The sequence below is a fragment of the Onychomys torridus genome, chromosome 10 (assembly GCF_903995425.1).
Source record: "Onychomys torridus chromosome 10, mOncTor1.1, whole genome shotgun sequence".
Classification (NCBI taxonomy): Eukaryota; Metazoa; Chordata; class Mammalia; order Rodentia; family Cricetidae; genus Onychomys; species Onychomys torridus.
This window is the reverse complement of record NC_050452.1, coordinates 70,612,186-70,633,564: the sequence shown is the minus strand read 5'-3', so window position 1 is coordinate 70,633,564 and position 21,379 is coordinate 70,612,186. Positions and strand designations below refer to the sequence as shown.

Here is a 21,379-nt window from a genome sequence, read left to right as displayed (position 1 = left end):
AATAAATAAATAAAACAAGAGTTCTAAGAGTTTACCCAACATTTTCTCTAGCTGTTTGTGTAGTTATTGGCAGAATATTTATTCCAATAAGTCACTATTCTTTTTGTTTGTTTGCTTGTTTTCAAGATGGGGTTTCTCTACGTATCCCTAGTTATTCTGGAACTTGTTCTGTAGACCAGGCTAGCTTTGAACTCAGAGACCCACCTGCCTGTGCCTCCTAAGCACAAGAAGTCACTCTTGCACATACGCCCCTCTTCTCCACCCTCAGCCCAACATGCATGCAGTCATCTGTACCTAGCACATGTCAACACAAAGGCAGTTTCTGCTCTAGAAGTCTGTAAGAGGAAACAAAACCATCAAGGGGTGAGACATCCCAAATCTGTACTCACTTCATTCTGTCATATTCCTGGGATGTGGTGGTGATGCGCTCCTCCCCAACATAGACCTCACAGAATGGTCGGCAGCCGTTCCTCTGCTTGCTGAACAATGGCACAGGGGTCATGACAACAGATTTCACCAGCATTGGCTTGTTATGGGGTGTGATGGGCTCCTCTGCCACCATGTCACATATATATTCAATGTACCTAAGGCAGACATGCATTTGTCACCCAAGTATGTGATGTGTCCTCAGTGGACAGACATAAGACATTTTTTCCCCTTCTCAAATAAAGTATCTGTTACTACATTTTAAAAGTATTTTTAAGGGTCTGGAGAGATGGCTCAGTGGTTAAGGGACTATGTAATGAGATATGGTGCCCTCTTCTGGCCTGCAGGGATACATGCAGGCAGAACACTGTATACATAATAAATAAATCTTTAAAAAAAAAAGTATTTTTAAATCCCTTGAGACTTCCTTTTTCATTCATGAGTTGTTTAGAAGCTTCATTTTGAAATATTTAGGAATTTTTCTAGATTATGTTGCTGATTTCTAGTTTTATTAACCCTTAGGGCCTGAGGACATATTATTGTATGTATAATTTCAGTTTAATTTTCTTTCTTTCTTTTTTTTTTTTTAAACTTAGGGGCTAGAGAGATGGTTAAGCAGTTAAGAGGACTTGCTGCTCTTCAGAGGCCCCTAGTTTAATTCTCAACACCCATATGAGGCAGCTTACAATGACCTTTATTTCTAGCTCCAGAGGACTTTGAAAACACACACACACACACACACACACACACACACACACACACACACACACTCAAACACACTTATTTAACTAAAGGCTCAAATGAAGTTGCTTTAATGTTCCACATGCATTTGAAGGAAATGTATCTTTGTATTTATGGTGAAATATTCTACAGCAGCCAGTCAGTGCTAGGGAGTCACTGATTTTGTGTGTACTTATTCTACTGACTACTGAGAGAAGAATGTTGGGAGTCAACCTTACCATAACATTTTTTGTTTTAAAATTTATTTATTTTCATTTTATGTGTCAGTGTTTGTCTGCATGTCTACTCATCTATCCACCACTTGCATATCTGGTACCCTGAGAGGCCAGAAGAAGGTGTTGGATTCCCTGGGACTAGAGCTATATAAAGTTGTGAGCCACCATGTGGGTGTTGAGAATTGAACCCAGGTCTTCCCTGCAAGAATAGCCAAGTGCTCTTAACTACTTAGCTATTTCTCCAGCATTACCATACTACAAATTTTGATTTATTTAAGACAAAGGCCACATAGATCAGACTGGCCTCAAACTTCTTATATAATTGAAGCTGGCTTTGAACTCCTTATCTTCTTGGCTCTAACGTCCAAGTACTGAGATTACAGATAGGTGCCTCTAAGCCCAGCTTTGTTGTTGTTTTTCCTTTTTTTGAGATAGAGGTTTGTTTTGTAGTCCAGGCTGGCCTTGACTCTTGGTCATCCTGGTCCTGCCTTTCTAGTTCTGAGATGACAGGTTTACACCACCATGCTTGACTCTATTTTGTCTACTGATGATAGAGCTTCTCTGACTTTCTTTTGGGGAGTGTTTCTATATGGGGCATTTTTGTGTCAGGCTCCCACTAACAGAATTTCCTCTGGCAGGGGAGGGAGTGAGAAGCAGCTATCTTCTTCAATCAATATGGGTGAAGGGATCTTCCTGTAGACTTGTCTCAACTGCCCAGGAGTCAGGAGACTATGGTAGCAACAACAATCTAAGTCTCTGTCTATCTGATGGTTAGCACAAAGGCAAGTGGAAATGGAGGCTGCCCACAACTGAGACTGGAAGCAGAGCCAAACTGGAGGAGAAACAAGTTTTCCTGGATATCACTGCACTTAAAATAACCTTTAGGTCTTGAATGGTAGAGTATGCCTTTAATACCAGCATTTGGGAGGCAGAGGCAGAAGGATCTCTTAAGAGTTTGAGGCCAGCCTGATCTACATAGCAAATTCTAAGCCAGCTAAGGTTACATAAAGAGACCATTCTTTAAAAAAAAAAAAAAGTGTGCACACACACGTGGGCTTGGTGGTACATGCCTTTTACCCCAGCATTCAGGAGGCAAAAGGAGGTAGATCTATGTGATTTCAAGGCCAGCCTGGTTTACATGTGAGTTCTAGGACAGCCAGGGCTATGTAAGGAACCTGTCTTAATTCCTCATTGGTGGTCAAAGGTTTCTGACAGTCTAATTCATGCTTTCCTTTCTTGCAAGTGGCTTCCTTCCCTCAGGCTCAGATTCTGTGTTCAGGATGAAGTAGGATGATATGCCGGGTGGTTTTCATTACCTTTTGTTTTCAGTTGTGCTTGTGTACTCAGAGACTCCTGGGTCTGTGGCTGTGGCTGCTGTGAATCCTGGAGATGCTTACGTATTCAGTGTTTCATTCTATACTTTCCCTTCCTTTGGGATTCACTTACATGTATGTTTGGCCATTTGCAACAATCTGAGAACTCTTGGGTTTCTGGTCTTATATTGGTTTTCAGGTGAGCAACACCCGGCGATTTGTCTTTCAGATCACTGGTTTACTCCTCCACTGGCTAGAATCTACCCAAGAGTCTGAGATTCTCACACTACTACTGTGCAGTTCTACTAATGTAGAATAGCCCCTCCTCCCACAAACACCCCCAAACAATCTTGTTTGCTTTCCTTGCTGGTGTCTTTGGAAGACTCATCAGCTATTTTAAATTTCCTTCTAAATTCCAACATGCTCTTTGGTTCTGTTTACTTCCCTCAAGAGAGAAAGGGCTAGACACTGCATATGCTTTCCTCACCTTGCTTTCTGGAGAATAGTCATCAAGGAATGGATACTCTGTTAAAATACACCCAGGCTTTACCCAAGCCCAATATAGTATTCTGAGTCTTCCAATGTGGTATCCAGACAAATACATCCTGACAACAAATGCAGTATCTCTTCAGTGCTCTTTAGATCTTGGGTAAGTTGATGGCATGAAGGCCCCAGTTTACAGTGGGTGTGAAAAGGGCATAGATGTGAAGTTGTCCCAGTCACTGTTAGGACAGGGATGACACTATGTCATGGCGCCTCCAGGAGGCCCCAGGGTTCCTGATTGAGTCCCAAAGACACTGTCTTGTTTTATGCCCTGCAGTTGTTGCCCACATCTCCAGCCCAGCAGGCCCCAACATGTGGGAAATAGAAGCACACGTGGCTGAGAGCTAAACATGCTGAAATCCTTCCAGCCTCCCCTAACAGATGCTAGAACAGGGACACAGACATATACCTACTCTTCTTATATGGACTGAGAAACACACTGCAGTTATGATGTTCTGCCCACCAGGCAGTGAGCAACTAAGGTGGGTCCCATTCCCAAGGGAATTATGTACTGTGGGAAGAACACCTACTACTCCCACTGGCAAAATGTAGGGCCCCTTCTGGCATGGACCTTTGCCTAACACTAGCATCCATGTTGACTTTTTGTTTTATGCTCCACCCACCCTCAGCAGTTCTGCTGTCTATATCAAAGCCCACTCTCTTTCTCAGTAAGGAGGCTGATCCATGTCTTTCCAAGTACTCATTAAGACAGAGGACATTTATGATGGGCATTGTCTCTCTAAAACCTGGACTTCCAAAGGGAACTCTTGATCTAGGGGAATGGTGAATACTAAACATGAGTGGTCATAGCTAGCAAATGAAGTAGCCACATAAAAAATGGACAAGGTGGCTTCTTAACCAAATTCAGCACTAGGGCAGCTAAGATAAGGAGACTGGCACAAGCTGAGACCAGTCTGGCCTATATAATGAGTTCTAAGCTTGGCTGAGCTTCAGAGTGGGTCCCTGTGTCAAAAAACCAAAAAGAAAAACAAAGTGAATTGCTTCCTTTGCACTGCAGGTGAATGACCTACTCTATACCAACAGGAGTGTCTGAGTGAGTCTTGTATGTATTTTTGTGACCTCAGAGCAAGCAGGGTAACACTTCACATTTGAAAGTGTGAAGGTTCACAGTGCATTCCCAAATAACCTTCCAAGTCCATACAAGGCTGGATGGCTACACCAAGTTCACACATTTCCTGGAAAACCTGGTACCCAGGCACTCAACAGGAGGCTGCCATCGCAAGTCAGAAGCTATCACAGCTTGAGAGTTCCAGTTGTGGAACTGTGGTCTACACCTGCTGGGCACCTGTGGGCACAGGCCTGGGGCTGAACTGGAAACTACAGTGATCCTAACTTGGCCTGTGACAAACTAGAGGACCTGCCTTCAGGTCCAACCTAGTGAAGGCAGCACCAAAAAGCTGTAGGCATCACTGTCCCAGCGAGAGTCACCTGGTACCTTTTGTGGGATGGCCAAATGCCTGGTGGGCAGCGCTTCATGCTGAACATGTACACAGCAGCCTCTGCAGTGCTGAAGAGACGGCAGAAGCACAGGAATGCACAGACTGCCACAGCAGATGCAGCTCTCCCGTCCTAGAATGAAAAAAGAAACAGAATTCCTTTACACACAGGGCCCATGCACAAAAAGGATGAGGGCTCACAGCAGTTCCTATAAATTTCCCAACTGTCTACGTGGCTAAGAGAAGTACCTCATATTGGGCTTGTTTAAAAACATATAAATATGCTTGCCTCCCACTCATGCTGTCCTCCCCATGTTTAATCCCTCCTGGAGACCTTTCTCTTCATTTGTGGGAACTGAACCCAGGGTCTCCTGTATGCTATGTAAATGCTGTATTATCAAGACTCTTTTTACTTGTTTTGAGACAGGGTCTTGTTAGGTTGTTTAAGCTGGCCTTTAGGTTGTGATCCTTCTGCCTCAGCTTCCCAAGTAGCTGAGATTACAGGCCAATATCACCAGTTCATCCTACCATTGTTCTCATTGCAATATTTATTAGCAGTTGTACCAGATGTGATGTCACATGTCTTTAATCCCAGCACTTGGGAGGCAGAGGCAGGTGGATCTCTGTGAGTTAGAGGCCAGCTTGGTCTACAGAGTGAGATCCAGAACAACTAGGGGTATGCAAAGGTCCTGTCTCAAAAAAACAAAACACCGTTGCAGTATGGCAGAGCTGAGCCCTGAGTGTGCTTCCTGTTGGGTGCCACACTGCATGTTGGTTGTCCTAATCTTTCCCCCTCACTCTGTGGTTAGGAAAACCTGAGATAAAAACTCATTTATCTCAAGGTGCATACCCCTCTCTCAGAGGAGTGGCTTCTTGCTGTTCAGATCACCAAAAGGGCCCTTATGAGTGCTTGTTATCCAATAGAAGCAGGAACCACCAGGGAGCCTGTGTCCATCAAAGCTGGAAGCACAGAGGTCTTCCTCTAGTCAGTGTTTCCCATAGTACTCAGAACCAGCGTTGCTTTGGTTCACTGTATGCAGCCAGTACAACCTACCATGCAGTGCACAACACAGACGTTCCTGTGGTCTTCCCGGAGCCAGGCATGCATGGTCCTGCATAGAGTGTACAAACCATGGAGATGTGGTGCCCGCCTGGCTGCCCAGCCACACTCAGAGACCTGTGGGAGACAGTCCATTCAGTTGAGTTTTTGCACCAGCCCCAATGAACCTGGGCTGGCATCACCACGTTTACCATGTCTCTGCCTATAAGATTGTCCCTTGTGTGAATGTGGTTTTTTCAAGACAGGTTTCTTTTTTCTTATATACAGAGAAACCCTGTGTCTTAGGGCTCAACATCCTTAGTCATCAGAGAAATGCAAATCAAAACGACTCTGAGATACCACCTTACACCTGTCAGAATGGCTAAGATCAAAAACACTAATGACAGTCTATGTTGGAGAGGATGAGGAGCAAAGGGAACACTCCTCCACTGTTGGTGGGAGTGCAAACTTGTACAACCACTGTGGAAATCAGTACGGTGGTTTCTCAGAAAATTGGGAATCGATCTACCTCAAGACCCAGCCATACCACTCTTGGGCATATACCCAAGGAATGCCTCAACCATACCACAAAGATACATGCTCAACTTTGTTCATAGCAGCATTATTTGTAATAGTCAGAACCTGGAAACAACCTAGATGCCCATCAACTGAAGAATGGATTAAGAAAATGTGGTACATATACACAATGGAGTACTACTCAGCAGAGAAAAACAGTAACATGAAATTTGCAGGCAAATGGATGGAACTAGAAAATATCATCCTGAGTGATGTAACCCAGACCCAGAAGGATAAACATGGTATGTACTCACTTATAAGTGGATACTAGCTATAAAGCGAAGAGCAATCAGATTGCAACCCACAGTTCCAGGGAGGCTACATAGCAGGGGGACCCTAGGATGACTGTGGCTTATAATAAGTTTTGGTTTTACTCAAGACAGGTTTCTATGTATAACAGCCCAGTCTGTCCTGGAACTTGCTCTGTAGACTAGGCTGGCCTCGAATTCACAGAGATTTACCTGCCTCTACCTCCTGAATGCTGGAATTAAAGGCATGCACAACCAACCCCCTGGCAACACTGTCCTTTTTAAACAATTTTTTTAACCAGTGTGTATCCGTGTACACACACACACACCAGTGCCACAGAGCATATGTACATGGAGGATAGAGGGCAACTAATAAGAGTTGATTTTCTCCTTCTGCAGTAATATATTGTGTACCCTCATAAAGCTTGCCTGAGGATCAGAGGACAGCCACTAGATTAGACATAAGAGGCCAGACAGTGGCGGCACACACCCTTAATACCATCACTAGATGGATCTCCGTAAGTTCAAGGCCACGCTGGAAATAGAGCCAGGCAGTGGTGGCACATGCCTTTAATTGTAGTACTGGGAAACACACACAGTATTAAATCTCAGGAAGTGACATCAGGGCTGAGAAAGGTATGTAAGGCGTGAGGAAACAGGAACTAAAGCAGTTCAGCTGAGACCCTTTTGGGTGAAGACTCAGAGGCCTTGAGTCTGAGGGTTCATGGAAACAGGATCGGCTGAGGCATTGGCAAGGTGAGGTTTGCTGTGGATTGCTCTGCTTCTCTGATCTTTCAGCTTTCACCCCAATATCTGGCTCCAGGTTTTTTATTATAAGACCATTTTAGATTCAAACAACATCAGGTCCAAGAGACTGAAATTTGTTGTCAGACTTGATGACAGGCACCTTTACCTGTTAAACCAACTCACCGGCCCCCAGAACTGTCCTTTATGAATGATTCCACAAATGTGGTGGCCTAGGTCTCTGAGCATCTTTCTCAGCTGGGGTCCTCATGTGACCTCCCGCTTGGCTATGAGTGACCTATGCCACAAGACTGATTCACTAATGCTGCAAAAAGAACTACCTTTCTTGGGCTTTGGGTCAGTTTACATATGTGAAAAGCCCTGTGTTCAATGTCACCAACTGGATTATATGACTGAACAGTCCTGGAAGCCAGGAGCAGTGAAGGGGAGGAAGGCATCCTAGTTTCTTGGGAAGCAACAATCTTCCCAAGGTTTTTAACCCCATAGTCTGTGTGTGTGTGTGTGTGTGTGTGTGCGCGCGTGCACACACACAGAGTTCCCTTCAAACTCTGGCTGATCCTCAGCTCTGGCCACACCTCTAGCCCTAACCTCCCTGGCAGGTGCCATGGTCTGCTCCTTGCAGCTGTCTGGCACTGTCCCTATTAGGCTAGTGAAGATCCTTCACTTAAAACTGGACTTCAGTGGAAAAAGAATGGCTCAGATCATTAAAAAAAAAAAGGTAATAGTAGCCGGGTGGTGGTGCACACCTTTGATCCCAGCACTTGGGAGGTAGAAGCAGGCGGATCTCTGTGAGTTCGAGGCCAGACTGGACTACAGAGTGAGTTCCAGGAAAGGCACAAAGCTACACAGAAAAACCAAAAAGAAAAAGGCCACTTACCCGGTTGTGAAATTTGGAAGCCCGGTAAATCCTTGGAGACAGGTTGTAGACAGCATAGTGTCCTGGATGCTTGGCATCCAGAAACAACCGTACATCTTCTATGTTGTTTTTGATTGCTGACTCCACACCTTCTGCTGGGAATGACATCACTGAAACAGAGCAGGCTCAAGTTAGCTGCTAAAAGATTGCCCACTTGGGCTGTGCTTGTCTCCTACCACAGTATCTAGCAAAACACAGGCTCTTCTTACCCTCTTTAAGTCCCTCAGCCTGTGCAGTGGGAGGTGTACAGACTTATAACACAAGAAATCTCACAAAACTAATCACAAACATCTGGGGAAACTTTTCAGGTAACCCGATATACAACATGGTCTATAAGGGCTACAATCAGCTTTTCTGATTATTTTTTTGCCTAGATTATCTAGTTTTAAATGTGCATGGCCTGATCATTATATTACTCAGTTTGTACCCTCAGAGTTCCAGTCATGCCAGAAGCTGGGCTGACACTGGCCTTGCCCTTTTCATAGACCATGAAATATGCTATGAAATATAGCTTGATACAAAATACCTACCTACCACCAATCTGGGTAGTTGGTCTCCAAGTCACACTTCAAATGAATCCATGGCTACCAAAGAGGCAAGAGAAGCACCTCAGCTACCTCCATTGGCCCTTGTCTAAGTCCCTATAGATGTCTATTATCCAGTTATACATACCTGCAATCCTGGATGTGATGTAAGATATGTCCAGATCACCCTTTGCATAGCTGGAATGAAAAGAACACTCAATCACTACAGAAAATACTTGGCAGTTATATCATAAGAACTTTAAGTGGAGCCCAAGTCCTAGAATGCTGAGGTAACCTTGCTGGCAGGTTGTATTCCATGAGAAGTGTGTGTGTGTGTGTGTGTGTGTGTGTGTGTGTGTGTGTGAGAGAGAGAGAGAGAGAGAGAGAGAGAGAGAGAGAGAGAGAGAGAGCATGCGCACAAGATCTTGTGTGTGACTTTGCTGTATGAGCTGACAACTAATGAGAGGTGGCACACAACACCTGAATGTGGGAGAGAGCAGCCCAGAAGGGCTTTAACCATCTTTTCTTTCTAGAGTGTTCTCCAAGGTAAAAACACTGAGGACTGATCCTGACAGTAACACAGACAAGGGTGCTGTAGACACCAGTCATTGATCCCACTGCTCCAGGGGGGCTAGAGAAGAACAGAGGTTGGCAACTTGAGGCGAGAGCATACCCTGTACCCTATACAGGCTTGAAAGGAGACAGCAGATACTGCTGGAGAGAAACAAAGACATCCCAAGTGACTAAGATACATCACTGCTCACGGCTACCAAAAACCAAAAAACTTTTAGAAACCAATACCCTAAATTGGTTCACAAAACTGACAAAAATACAGATCAAATCCTAAATGACTATGCAAGAACTTGATAAACTTATTCTACATACAACTCCTCTTAAAAAAAAAAAAAAAAAACAAAAAAACCACTTATGCTGGAACAACCAAGATATCTTGGAAAAGGGGGGGGGGTAAATGGTGTTGCATAACTATTTTGAGTAGCATACTATAGCTGGGCAGTGAGGTTAGGATAAGAAAGTCAGAGGCAGTTGAGGAAGGCACACTTGGCCTCAGCAGAGTCAACAAGGGGTCAATATGGAGGGTCAGGTGGAAGAAAGAATAGACATACACTATAAATTCACCGACATAAAACCTGATTATGGCAATCTCAACAGTTTAAAATGTCATTTGAATTTAAGACAGGCTAACTTAGGATATAAAAGGCTCTCTGAGACAACAAACAGTTTGTACTAAAGTACAGCTTTATCTGGTACTTAAACTTTGGTGGGAAAAGGCAGTTAAACAAACAGGCCACAGATCAGAACTAACTAGTTCCAATCTGTTTCTTCACAAAAACAAGTAATAACCCAATAGTAACCAAGATACCAGGTATCAGTGGTAGATGTTTTCATCCCAGTACTCTGGAGGCAGAGGTAGGCAAATTTCTGATCTTGGTGAATTCACAGGCAGCCTGGTCCACATAGTGAGTTCCAAATCAACCAGGGCTACAAAGGTAAACAGTGTGGAGGGTGCAAATATAATGCAGACAACAGCATAAAAATAACTTAGCTGACCCCTCAAGGAAGATCAACAAGCCCCAGTATCAGGTTAGGTATAGGAAAGCACACACCTAGTGGTGTACAATCGGCACTGAGCATCACTTAGGGCTCCACACACACTATACCCTAACCTCTAGCCTGTTCAGGGAAAAGTACAGGGGACTAGGCACAGGTTCAATGGTATACACATCAGGTTTGTACCTAACATAGATCAAGGTGGCCCAGATCTTGATTTCTAAGGCATCAAGCAGCCTCAAGCAACTAAGAGAACCTGAAGTAGTCACTTTTGCCACCTGTCACCACACTTGGACCTTTTCACATACGATAGAGCCAAAAAATGAAGGCTATTTGCTGCTAATCTAAGTAAATTTAATAAATAATAAATACAGGAGTTATGTAACTCTTATCAGTTATGTCTACTTTGTAGCCTACAGGTTACATGCAGCCAAAGATAGCTATGACTATAGCTCAACAAAAAATCATATACTTACTGAAAACATCATGTGTTGTTGTTGCTTTAGTTTTAAAGTTTATTATAAACTCAACTAGTTTTGTGTGTGTGTGTGTGTGTGTGTGTTTGTGTGTGTGTGTGTGTGTGTGAGAGAGAGAGAGACAGAGACAGAGACAGAGAGAGCGCGAGCACACCATGCCATTTGAGACAGGCATGGAGGTCAGCAACATGGCAAGCAAGCAGCTGTATGGTGGGGAGTGGAGCTTTAGAGAAAGTAAAAATGCCCAAAGTACTAAATAAAGCTCTAGAAAACATCCAAAAGACAGAAAAAAAGGAAAAGTCATGCCTGAGTCTAGACTCAGAAAGACAGACAGACCCAACAGAACCAAATGGTGATACTGCAGTGACTGCCTCATTAGAGTTCGGAGTAAACAACTACTGGATTCTTGGCCTTTCTGCCAAAAGTCAGTCATCACTGGACTATCTGGATTACAGCCTAAAAATCAATATAATAAACCCTGCATAGAAATATATAGTATTCATTCTGTCAGTTCTGTTCCCTTAAAGAACCCTAATATAGACAGAGATCATGTTACAATATCAAAAGGTTGGACATGCCTAGTGGTTTAAGCATACACTCCAGGCAGAAGGTATAAGCATATGTATGCTCACATATCCATATTTCTACAATGTAGCACACCCACCATGTTTCATCAACTGTAGAAGTTTGGGGACCATAAGTAGTATGATCCAGTGGTGCTTACTACAGCAGCAGACATCCTTGGGCAGCAGGAGCATCCATACTGGTAAGAGCCAGGGAGACTGCCCAAGCATCTCAGTCACAGTTCCCTCCAGAAAAGCTGACGGAGTAACCTTTAACACAGTACTGTGTTCTGGAATACTCACCAAGGCTCTTGGGCCATGATTTGACTTTCTTAAGCATATATTCACACCCACTGTGGCCCAGGTCTCTCATAATGACTGACTTCTAGTAATCAGAGTACGCTGGAAGGTGCCACTTTGCCCTGCAGTTGCTTCATCTATTTGGCACCAAAGAAAAACAGTGCCATCATGCCAGGTACTAGCAGAGCTAAGGAGATTCTGAGATGCTGCTATTGCACAAAGCCAGCTCTGTTGGGGGTCCTATGGACAGGGGCCTCAGGTTTGTGCTGGTTAGTTTTTTTGTTTTTGTTTTTTTTTCTTTTTTTGGTCAGCTTGACACAAGCTGGGATTATCTATGAAGAGGAAATCTCAATTGAGAAAATCCCTTCATAAGACTGGCCTATGGGCAGGTGTTCCTGGGCTACATAAGAAGGCAGGCTGAACAAGCCATAGAAAGAAAGACAGTAAGCAGCACCCTCCATGGCCTCTGCTTCAGTTTCCACCTCTAGAATTTCCTGCTTTAAGTTCCTATCTTGGCTTCCTTTGATGATGGTCTGTAACCTATAAGCGGGAAAAAAACTCTTTCCTTTCCAGATTGGTTTTGGTCAGTGTTTTATCACAGCAATAGAAGGCAAACTGAGACAAGATCCCAGGCTCAAGTCTGTATATGGCTCATCCTAACCGAGGGTGACAAAGTTAACACTGCCTTGGGGAATCTCCATACAGGCATAGAACAGGATAGGACAGCCCTCACACTTACTTAGCCACAGACTGGATGACCTTGGAGGAAGTATCCTTGAGGTTGGTGAAGAGCCGTTCTGTCCCGCCCCGTAGGATGTCGAGAAACCCACCATAGGGCTGGTCATACTCTGCCAGAGCCAGAACTACAGGAAAGAGCCACAGTAGGTCAAGAGTATGTCCCCAAGAAGCCTCATTGCTTCCCCTGATTCCCTCAAACCCACCAGTGAGCTATCTTTCCCACTGGCAGGTGCTAGCCTGTTGTTTCCAGCCATTTCAGAGACTTAAGGAATGGCCAATATAGGCACAGAAGGCTATGTGAACAAGTCAGACCTAGTTTCTACCTGGAACTGCACCAATGAGACAGTCTCAAAACAGTAACTGCAGGACATGATACCCTTTCTAAAGTGAGTGCAGGTGAAGCCCACAAAAGTGGACTCTGAGACCAGAGGGACCCTCAAAGACTGTGGTGGAAGAGCTAACACAGATGTGACTTAGGTTCTGAACAGCCCCACAAACAGCCCACATAGCATGACGTAAAAGAAGACACCCTGCCCTAACCCTAAATGCACCACACATGCTGGGCACAGAGTAAGAACCTCAAGACCAGGACACTGGGGTGGCCAATCTTTGGAGACAAGAGCCTCCTCTCTAGGAAACAAAGATCTAGAGAAGGACTCAAGTTAGTCCTTGACATTGCAAAAAGGAGACTAGAAAATGGTTCATCCCACAGTCAGTCCATGACCGTACCTGTTCAGTCTTCCTTGCCCTCACTGGTGCTCGTAAGGTGGCCATCCCACCTGAGATGGAAAGCCACTGTTCTGTGGCTTGTTCTCTCAAGCCAGTAGGAATAACCCTCAGCTCTTCCCATTGCACCCTAGTTCCTACGACTCCCGTCTCCTCTCCTCCTCTCCTCCCAGTCGGCACCTCTAGTGCTCTGTGACCTTAAGGTATTATCTGCTAACCTTGTCTAAAGCAGGTTTGGCCTTGGTACTCAATTTCTCGAAGGCACTCTGGGAGGTCCTCTCTTAAGAAGGGTCATTTCCATAGGCTTTGAACTATGCAATGTCCAGGACTCAGTGTAACCTCCAGAGGAGCTAGAGACTATTATCAACCATGCCTGGAAGACTTATTTCATTATATCTTGAATGGCAGATGAGTTAACCTTTGCTTTGTGAAGATATATATATAGTGAAGCTAATATAACTCCTATGGGACAGAGTTACCTGGTAGCTCTAGGTTGGTTTCTCTTGGACCTTTCCCTGACAATCTTTCCCTTGGTTGATTTAAGACCAAATACTCTGTCAAATTCTGTATTCTACCCTGAACACAATGGCTCAAAAGAACTATGAGTTCCTTGGAATGGTAGAGACAATCACCCATTGAAAACTCCCAAGGAACATGGTTTTGCTATCTGCTCTGATGCATATTGGGTACCTGGTAAACAACCTGTGGGGAAAGACTAGTGGTTAGGCTGGAGCACTTACCTCCACTGTAACTGTTATTCACAGGGCCCCCAGGAGGGGGTGGTGCTCGGGAAGGCCCTGAGTTCCCATAGCCACCATTCTGCTCCAGCAGCTATAAGATTCAAAGGCATGGTGTCAGCTTCATACAAAAGCCAGAGTTAGTTTACACCTGCACTCAGCATTGCGCCCTCAGCTGATGAGCCAGCCTGTATTTGGTTTACTCCAACATGCAAGGATAGTAAGTTCCTAGGAGTCTTGGCAGAGGTAGAAATAAAACTTCTATTCATAGCTCTAAAACAACATTCAGGGTAACCTAGAGAGTAACATCAGACAAATGCTAACACCCTTATACGATGATGACATATCCAAACCTATATGGACATAGAATCTGTTCTTTCTACTTCATTTCCTCCCAATCTACTTGACCATCTTGAGTAGACATGTCAGGTGTGCAGTCCAGAACCCTAATACCTGTGGTCCTAGTGCCGTGTGTGGTTCCTCCAACAACTCCTTGGACCATACTTATTATTCTTTGAACTCAGCCCACAGTGCATATTGTCTAAGGAGCTGGTTGGCCCAGAGAAAGTGTTCATGGGTTCTAATAAGCACTACAATCATAAAACTTTTGGTGTCTTCACTGGCCAGCAGTACTTCTGTCCTGACACACTATGAAGAACAAGGCCCACAGTCCTGCTTCCTACTTTCTAGTGGTCTCCAAGACAGCCACTAAACGCTCCTGCAAAAGCCTAAAGGTAACAGGAGAGGACCCAGGTAGCCTGCCACAGAGCAATCTCCCAATGCCTTTTTTGTCCCTCTGACCTATTACCATCAACCTGATCAACCAAAGAAACTTGTCAAAAGCATCCATATCATCAACCTGCCATCCTCAGGGCACCTGAATTCTTAAAACATATACTGTTCCTAGTTTTTCTATGCTCTAGTGCCAATAGAAAGGGTCTTATCAGCAGGATCCCCTAAAGGAATCATAGACCTCTTCTACCCACTACTTCCCTGAGGATCCCTATCCACAGATGGGGATTCAGACCAGTATCTCCAAAAGTCCTCTCTTCCATGTTGTACCCTTGCCCTTCAGCAGCATAGACCTTAAACACCCTGATAACTAGTCCAGTATCAATAGATCCTGAAAAGCTCTGCTTCTAGGGGTGAAAGGACCAATAACAGGAAGCAGAAAAAACTAGAACTAGACATGCAGCCTCTGCAGAGTGATTCAAGAGAGGCCTCATTAGCTAGATGGTAGGACAGCAGAATCCGGCCTGAGCCATGAGCTATACACAGCAAAGTGGGCACAGACGTTGGATTCTTAGAGATGCCCAGGGACCTGCCTATACCTTGAAGGTGTGGCTAGACTTATGGCTGCTTTAAAAAAGCCTCCTGGACGTCCATACCACAATATTTTCTTGGACTGCCTGCTTTTTGAAAGTACAGAGCATAGGATGCCTTAGTCCAACTGCCAGCAACTATGTGTACTGGACCTGTGTTGAGCCTGGGGATAAATGCAACCACGAGGCCATGGTTGGGTGCATGCCCCCAGAAACTGTGAGATGTAGATAGTAACATCAAGGGAAACAAAACAATAAAGGAACTCTTTTGGCTCATCTAAGTGAGCATGTCCAGAGTTCGAGACCACCTGAGCTAGGACCCACAGGAGTGCCTGTTGTGGTAACCATAAGCTTGTGAGGGTTTGTGACTTTAGTAAGATAGGATGAAGGTGTCTCAGGCTAATGCCAAGAATACACAATACCTTAAAGGTCTAGGCATGGACAGCTGAGCCTCATGATGTCCTTACCTCTGTGATAGGGGCCTTGGGGTTCACATTCCTGGCTGCTGCAATTTCTTGGAGTTGTCGGACCACTTCAGTAATGGACAGCCTCTCCTCCGGGTTGACCTTTAGCATGGCACCTAAGGCAAAACACCATAAATTAGCCCCATGTCACCTACAGCCCTGGGCCTCAGCTGGACAGCACCACCTACTATTGCAAAGGCTACAGAACAAAGATCACATACTTTACCCAGAGTGCTGACTTCAGAAGCCAAGGAGAAAATGACAGAATGACCACAAAAAGTAAACAAGTCTATCAGAAATGGCCACTTAGACTGCCATAAGCTCACCAAAGGGGTGAGCAGGGGGCAGCTCCCTGGAAAAGCCCCCACTAGAAAGCTGTCAGGACAGCAGCTATGGAGGCAAATGTGGGACCCCATGGTCATGAGTGAGTAGTACTCATTGTTATTGAACGGGGGGCTCATGTCCTCAAGTTTCTAAATCAGGCAAATTCATAACAGGAACTTACGAATAAGGTCATGGAAGACTGTGTAACGAGTGTCATTCACAGGAATGGAGTACTTCCCATTAACTATCCGGAGTTTTGCTCCATCCTCAAAAGGATGCTGCCGGAAACATAGCAAGTATAAGATACAGCCCAGTGCCTGTGTGGGAAAAATGGAGAGCAGAGTGTGAGGGACAGATTAAAGAGTGAGAATATTCAAGGAGAACAGAGGTTGGATAAAAGGAGAAGAGAGGGTGGGGGAGGGGCTATGCAAGGAACAAAGGGCACAAGCTGAACAGGGACCAGCAGGGACAGGCTGAGCAGGGGCCCAGGAGACAAGGTCATCAATAGAGGGGTACAAAAGAACTGCCCCTTCTTGGTGAACCCTGGAGGGCACCAAACAGGCTGCTGTTCTTTGTTGATTTGAATGAGTCACACACCGGTTATGACATAAAAAAATGTCACTTTAGGGGCTGAAGAGGTGGTTGAATGGTTAAGAGCACATACTGCTCTTCCAGAGCCCAAGTTTGGTCCCCTGCACCCATGTCTGGCACCTTACAGCCACCTGTAATTCTAGTTCCAAGGAGATTTAATCACTCCGGCCTCCCTAGGCACCAGCACTTACATGCACACAACTACCCGGAGACACACAAATACACACAATTTAAAATTTAAAAAGTCAACCTGGCAAGATGGGCCAGTGACAGCAATTCCTTCCATGGGAAGCTTCCCACCTCCTCCACAAAGAACTTTCTACGTTTCAGCAACAAGTCCTAAGCTCTTGCTATTCAAATCGAAAGGCTCCCATCAAAACTGCATGGTTCCTATTCAAACACAGGTTTTATAGATGGGTAAGCACCCTGAGAACCTCACTATGTAAGGCACAGCAGATGCCAAGAATTGAGCTCCATGTAGATAATTCCTATAAATTGAGCAGTGTGAAAGGCATAAAGGCAAGCTAGGGATTCCCACAGACCTGACCTCCTTTTATGGTTTGTTCTACTCACCACATCCAACAGTGTGAACAGGAGGTAACTGAAACACTGGGATTTTATCCACAGGCAATAGCATATACAGAACACATAGATGTGTCCAGATGTGTGGTGAGAACCCCCCTAGGTGGGCCAAGAAATTAATGAAGATGTGTCTTCATTAGTGGGATTAACTGACTCCTATAAACTTCAAATGCGTAAGTACTTGACAGTGTCTCAGGGGGAGGGTGCTGATGATGCCATCACTGTCTCTGTCTCTAGGGAAATGATAGCTCTGGTCACAACAAGGAGGGCCCAGCTCAGTGTGTAAACAGGGGCCATGTGTGAAGTAATATATTTAGTCTATTTCTATTTCCTACCACATAACTCCTTGAATTGCTGATTGTTGGCCATCTGTATGTAACTTTAGGATGGAGCATGTGGTCACCAGAAAGACCAAGACAAAATCAAGATCAGAGGCCTCAACCTCTAACAGGACAGAGGAAATGAGGGTTAAGCTGACTGACCCTGACCAAGGTGGTAACCAACCACAAGGTCTCCACAAAATGCATCCTTTATAATAAAGTAGTAAATGTACATAAGTGTGTTCCTGAGTTTTCTGAGCTGTTCTAGGAAGCTAATCAAACCCCAGGAGGGGTTTGTGGGAAGCCAGGCTTCTAGTCAGTCCGTGAGAAGCACAGGCAAAACAACTGTGACCGCTACTGGTGTCCAGAGGGGTGGAGGTGGGCATGTTGGGCTGAGTCTAACCCTATGGTGGTCTGAAACCACATCTGGCAAATAGGCAGCATCAACATGTTAGCAATGTCTTGGTCTAAGAATGCCCCAGGAACATCCTTTTAGGAACTGGCTGTTTACTGCACATGGGGACAGACCTGAGGTCGTATAGGTCTCCCGTGTCAACTGTACTGGTGTGAAAGAAAAGTGCATGTCTATGGCAGATGAGGACGTAGTCCCAGAGAGGGTTCCTTGCAAGAGACATCCCTAGGTCTGGAATTCACGACTCCAGAAGTAGAACAGGTACAGAAATTGTCTGTATTGCCGTGTGACGCCTGTGCAGACTCAAAGTCATGCTGTTACTCCAATTGCTCAATTATTATTTTTGAAGATTTATTTTATGTGTATGAATGTTATGCTTGCATGTATGTCTGTGCACCATGTGTGTGCCTTCTGCCCCTGGAGGTCAGAAGAGGGCTTTAGATCACCTGGAACTGGAGTTATAGATGATTGTGAGCCAGCATATGGGCACTTGGAATGGAACCTGGGTCCTCTACAAGAGGAACAAGTGTTCTTAACCACTAAGACATCTTTCTAGCTCCTCCTCTAATTGCTCTGCTAATTCACCTCTGGTAGTAGTCACAAAAGAAACGAGAAAATGAAGGTGAAGAGCGGAGAAAAGCATAAGAGAAGGGAGCTGATGGGACATGAGCGCCTAAGACAGACAGCTGCTAGAAGCCTCTGCAGCTCCTGCCATGACCTAACTGACCAGGCACCAGCAAGAGAAGCACTCAGACCTCACCCAGATATCCTGCTTCTCTCCAATGGGGAAGTTGGAATACAGGTCTACAATTTCTGGTGTTCTGTACATGGGTGTGGTATTCCTCGTGATCTGGAAAAAAAAAAAAAAAAAAAAGATTTCAGGGTAAGTTACACATAAGCATTATTTTTGTGTTTTGCACAGAGGCCTACAACTTCCTAAGGTCTCTACTGAAGGCTGACAGCAGTGACTTTTCCTCCTCCCATGTGTTGTGAGGACTCTGGCCATGCAATGCTGTGCCACCACGTTCCTTAGAGATTGTGATCTCTCATGGCCACCCAGAAGTAACGAAAGGAGCCAAGTCCAAGGATTAACCCACTGGACTATTTTATTTCCTCAAGGGAACATGTCGTACCTGGCATGAGAAACCTCTTTTAGAGTGATCAAAGAGGCCATCTTACATGATGGAGTTACTATATTAAAAGAAGCTTCCAGATGAGTTCTAGTAGGGGACATAAGCCTGTATAACCCAAGAAATAATGAAGTCTGTCAGCTGGTCATATTTAAAAACAGAGTCAGGAGCTGGGTAGATAGCTCAGTCAGTAAAGTGTTTGTTGTACAAGAATCGGCCTGAGTTTGATCTCCAGAACATACATTTAAGAAAAGCTGGTATGGTGGAAAGCGCTTGTAGTCCCAGTGCTGGGGAAGTAGAGACAGATAAGATTTCTGGGGCTTGCTGGCTAGCCAGTTTAAACTAATCAGTGAGTTCTATGCCACTGAGAGACCTTTTCTCAAACAACAAAGTGGATGCCTCCTAAAGAATAACTCCTGAACTTGTCCTCTGGTCTCCATACACATATGCATACATGTGCATTCACAAATACATGAACACATGCAAAAGCATATTCACATATATACACATACAAAACTAAGACTCTGTGGACCCTCAGTAATATACCCTGTGGTGGTTTGGAAGAAAATGGCCCCAAAAGGAGTGGTATTATTAGGAGGTGTGGTCTTGCTGGAGTATGTGTGTCACTGTGAAGGTGGGCTCTAAGGTCTCATATATGCTCAAGATACTGACCGCCCAGTGTCTCAGACCACTTCCTGTTGCTTTCAGATCAAGATGTAGCCAGCACACATCTGCCTGCACACTGCCATGTCCCACCATGATGATAAATGGACTATAAGCCACTACCTCAATTAAATGTTTTCCTTTATAAGAGTTGCTATGAGCCAGGCAATGGTGGTGAGGCAGAGACAGGCAAATCTCTGTGAGTTCCAGGCCAGCCTGGTCTACAAAGTAAAATCCAGGACAGGCACCAAAACTGCAGAGAAACCCTGTTTCGGGAAAAAGAAAAAAAAAAAAAAAGAAAGAAAGAAAGAAAGAAAGAAAAAAGAGTTGCTGTGATCATGGTGTCTCTTCACAGCAACAGAAACCCTAAGACACACCATATGGGAAATTCATAGCAAACTCACATACCAACCCCAGACTATGATTCAAATCAAAGTAAGCCAATACGCTTTTGACACTGCAGAAAGGTAGCAAGGCCTCAGACAGGCAATGACTTCTTAGACAGTAGAAGGTACAAGCCAGTGGAAAGCCAACATGAGAAGCCTCTCTAAGGATGACAAGGAAATCTATGCAAGATACAGTTCCAACCAGAGCCTGTAGAAAGGTGTAAAACACCATGGATCGAATCCAAGAGATGGAGAGAGATCAGAGAGTGGACAAAAGATCAGGCCAGAGACGATGCAGAGTGTACTGTGGCCAACAAAGGGCCAACAAGCCACATACTATGACCATATACTTTAGGTGTGAGATGTACTTTCATGAAAAACTTGATTTGCATATACTGGAGAGCACGAACCCTTTGACCCAGCAGCTCATTTCATTCCTCCCCAAGTACCCACTCTGAAAGCCCACGGGATACAAGGACAGAGTGGTTGTTCATGTAGACCTGTTTATACCTACAGTACACTGAGAACAGCATGAGCAACAGAAATACAGATAAAGACACACACTGGGGATGCAAGCAGCTGCAGAAACTGAGTGAACTGAGGCAGTCACTTCAGCAGTCCAGGAATCATAAACAAAAACCCAAAAAGAGCCCCATAGGGTCAGAGAAAAGGGGGTAGCTAGCTCTGCCCAGCTCTGGATAAAGAGGCTTAGAAGGGAAAACACTAAATAAGGTCTAAGAAGCTGTTGTAAAAAGGGGCATATGACAATTGCTCTGGAAATACTGTTAAGTAAACTCAAATATACTACAAATGAGTAAGGACCAGACTAAGGAGAAATAAACCCAGGAATGTCTGGACACTATGTCTGTTCAGCACACAGAACTTAGGAACAAAAGTTAAAACAAACCCAAACTTCCAGTAGATTCTTTAGTGCTGAGGGCTCATGATCCTGAGGCTGACCAGGGAAGAGTCAGACTGTAGACAGGATGGCTCTCACTCAAGACACATTTGGGTGGAGATGCTGTGCAGATCTGTAGTTGCCACTCTAAGAATGGGTGTGTGCTCATTCGCACAGCTGCTTACACAGTATAAGTAAGTACATCTATTTGTTAGACCTAGACATAGAGGCCCAGTGGTGACCAACAGACTTGTGATCTGACCAGACTCTCTATTCCTTTCTGATTCCAAGGTAGCAAGGCTTCTCAGGCAAGAAGCTGAGCCCAGAGCTAGAGCAAGGCAGGCATGTGGTCACACAAAACCTCCTGTACTTTAAAGATACAAGTGCTCCAAAATGATTGTTATCAGTCCATTTT

The 21,379-nt window shown here is 44.7% G+C and overlaps 1 protein-coding gene across 8 annotated transcripts in view; it reads right to left on the bottom strand.

Moving 5' to 3' along the window:
• The window catches only part of Gak (cyclin G associated kinase), a 64,101-nt gene that overhangs the window by 24,208 nt on the left and 18,514 nt on the right, over positions 1-21,379 (bottom strand). For all 8 annotated transcript variants that reach the window (XM_036200518.1, XM_036200524.1, XM_036200526.1 and 5 more), the window contains 10 exons: positions 18,648-18,737; positions 16,164-16,299; positions 15,662-15,774; positions 13,876-13,966; positions 12,411-12,534; positions 8,912-8,961; positions 8,201-8,349; positions 5,750-5,872; positions 4,695-4,828; positions 390-584 (listed from right to left, as the gene is read on the bottom strand). In XM_036200518.1, the coding sequence (XP_036056411.1) occupies positions 390-584; positions 4,695-4,828; positions 5,750-5,872; positions 8,201-8,349; positions 8,912-8,961; positions 12,411-12,534; positions 13,876-13,966; positions 15,662-15,774; positions 16,164-16,299; positions 18,648-18,737 (1,205 nt within the window). The remainder of the gene's footprint in view (positions 1-389; positions 585-4,694; positions 4,829-5,749; positions 5,873-8,200; positions 8,350-8,911; positions 8,962-12,410; positions 12,535-13,875; positions 13,967-15,661; positions 15,775-16,163; positions 16,300-18,647; positions 18,738-21,379) is intronic.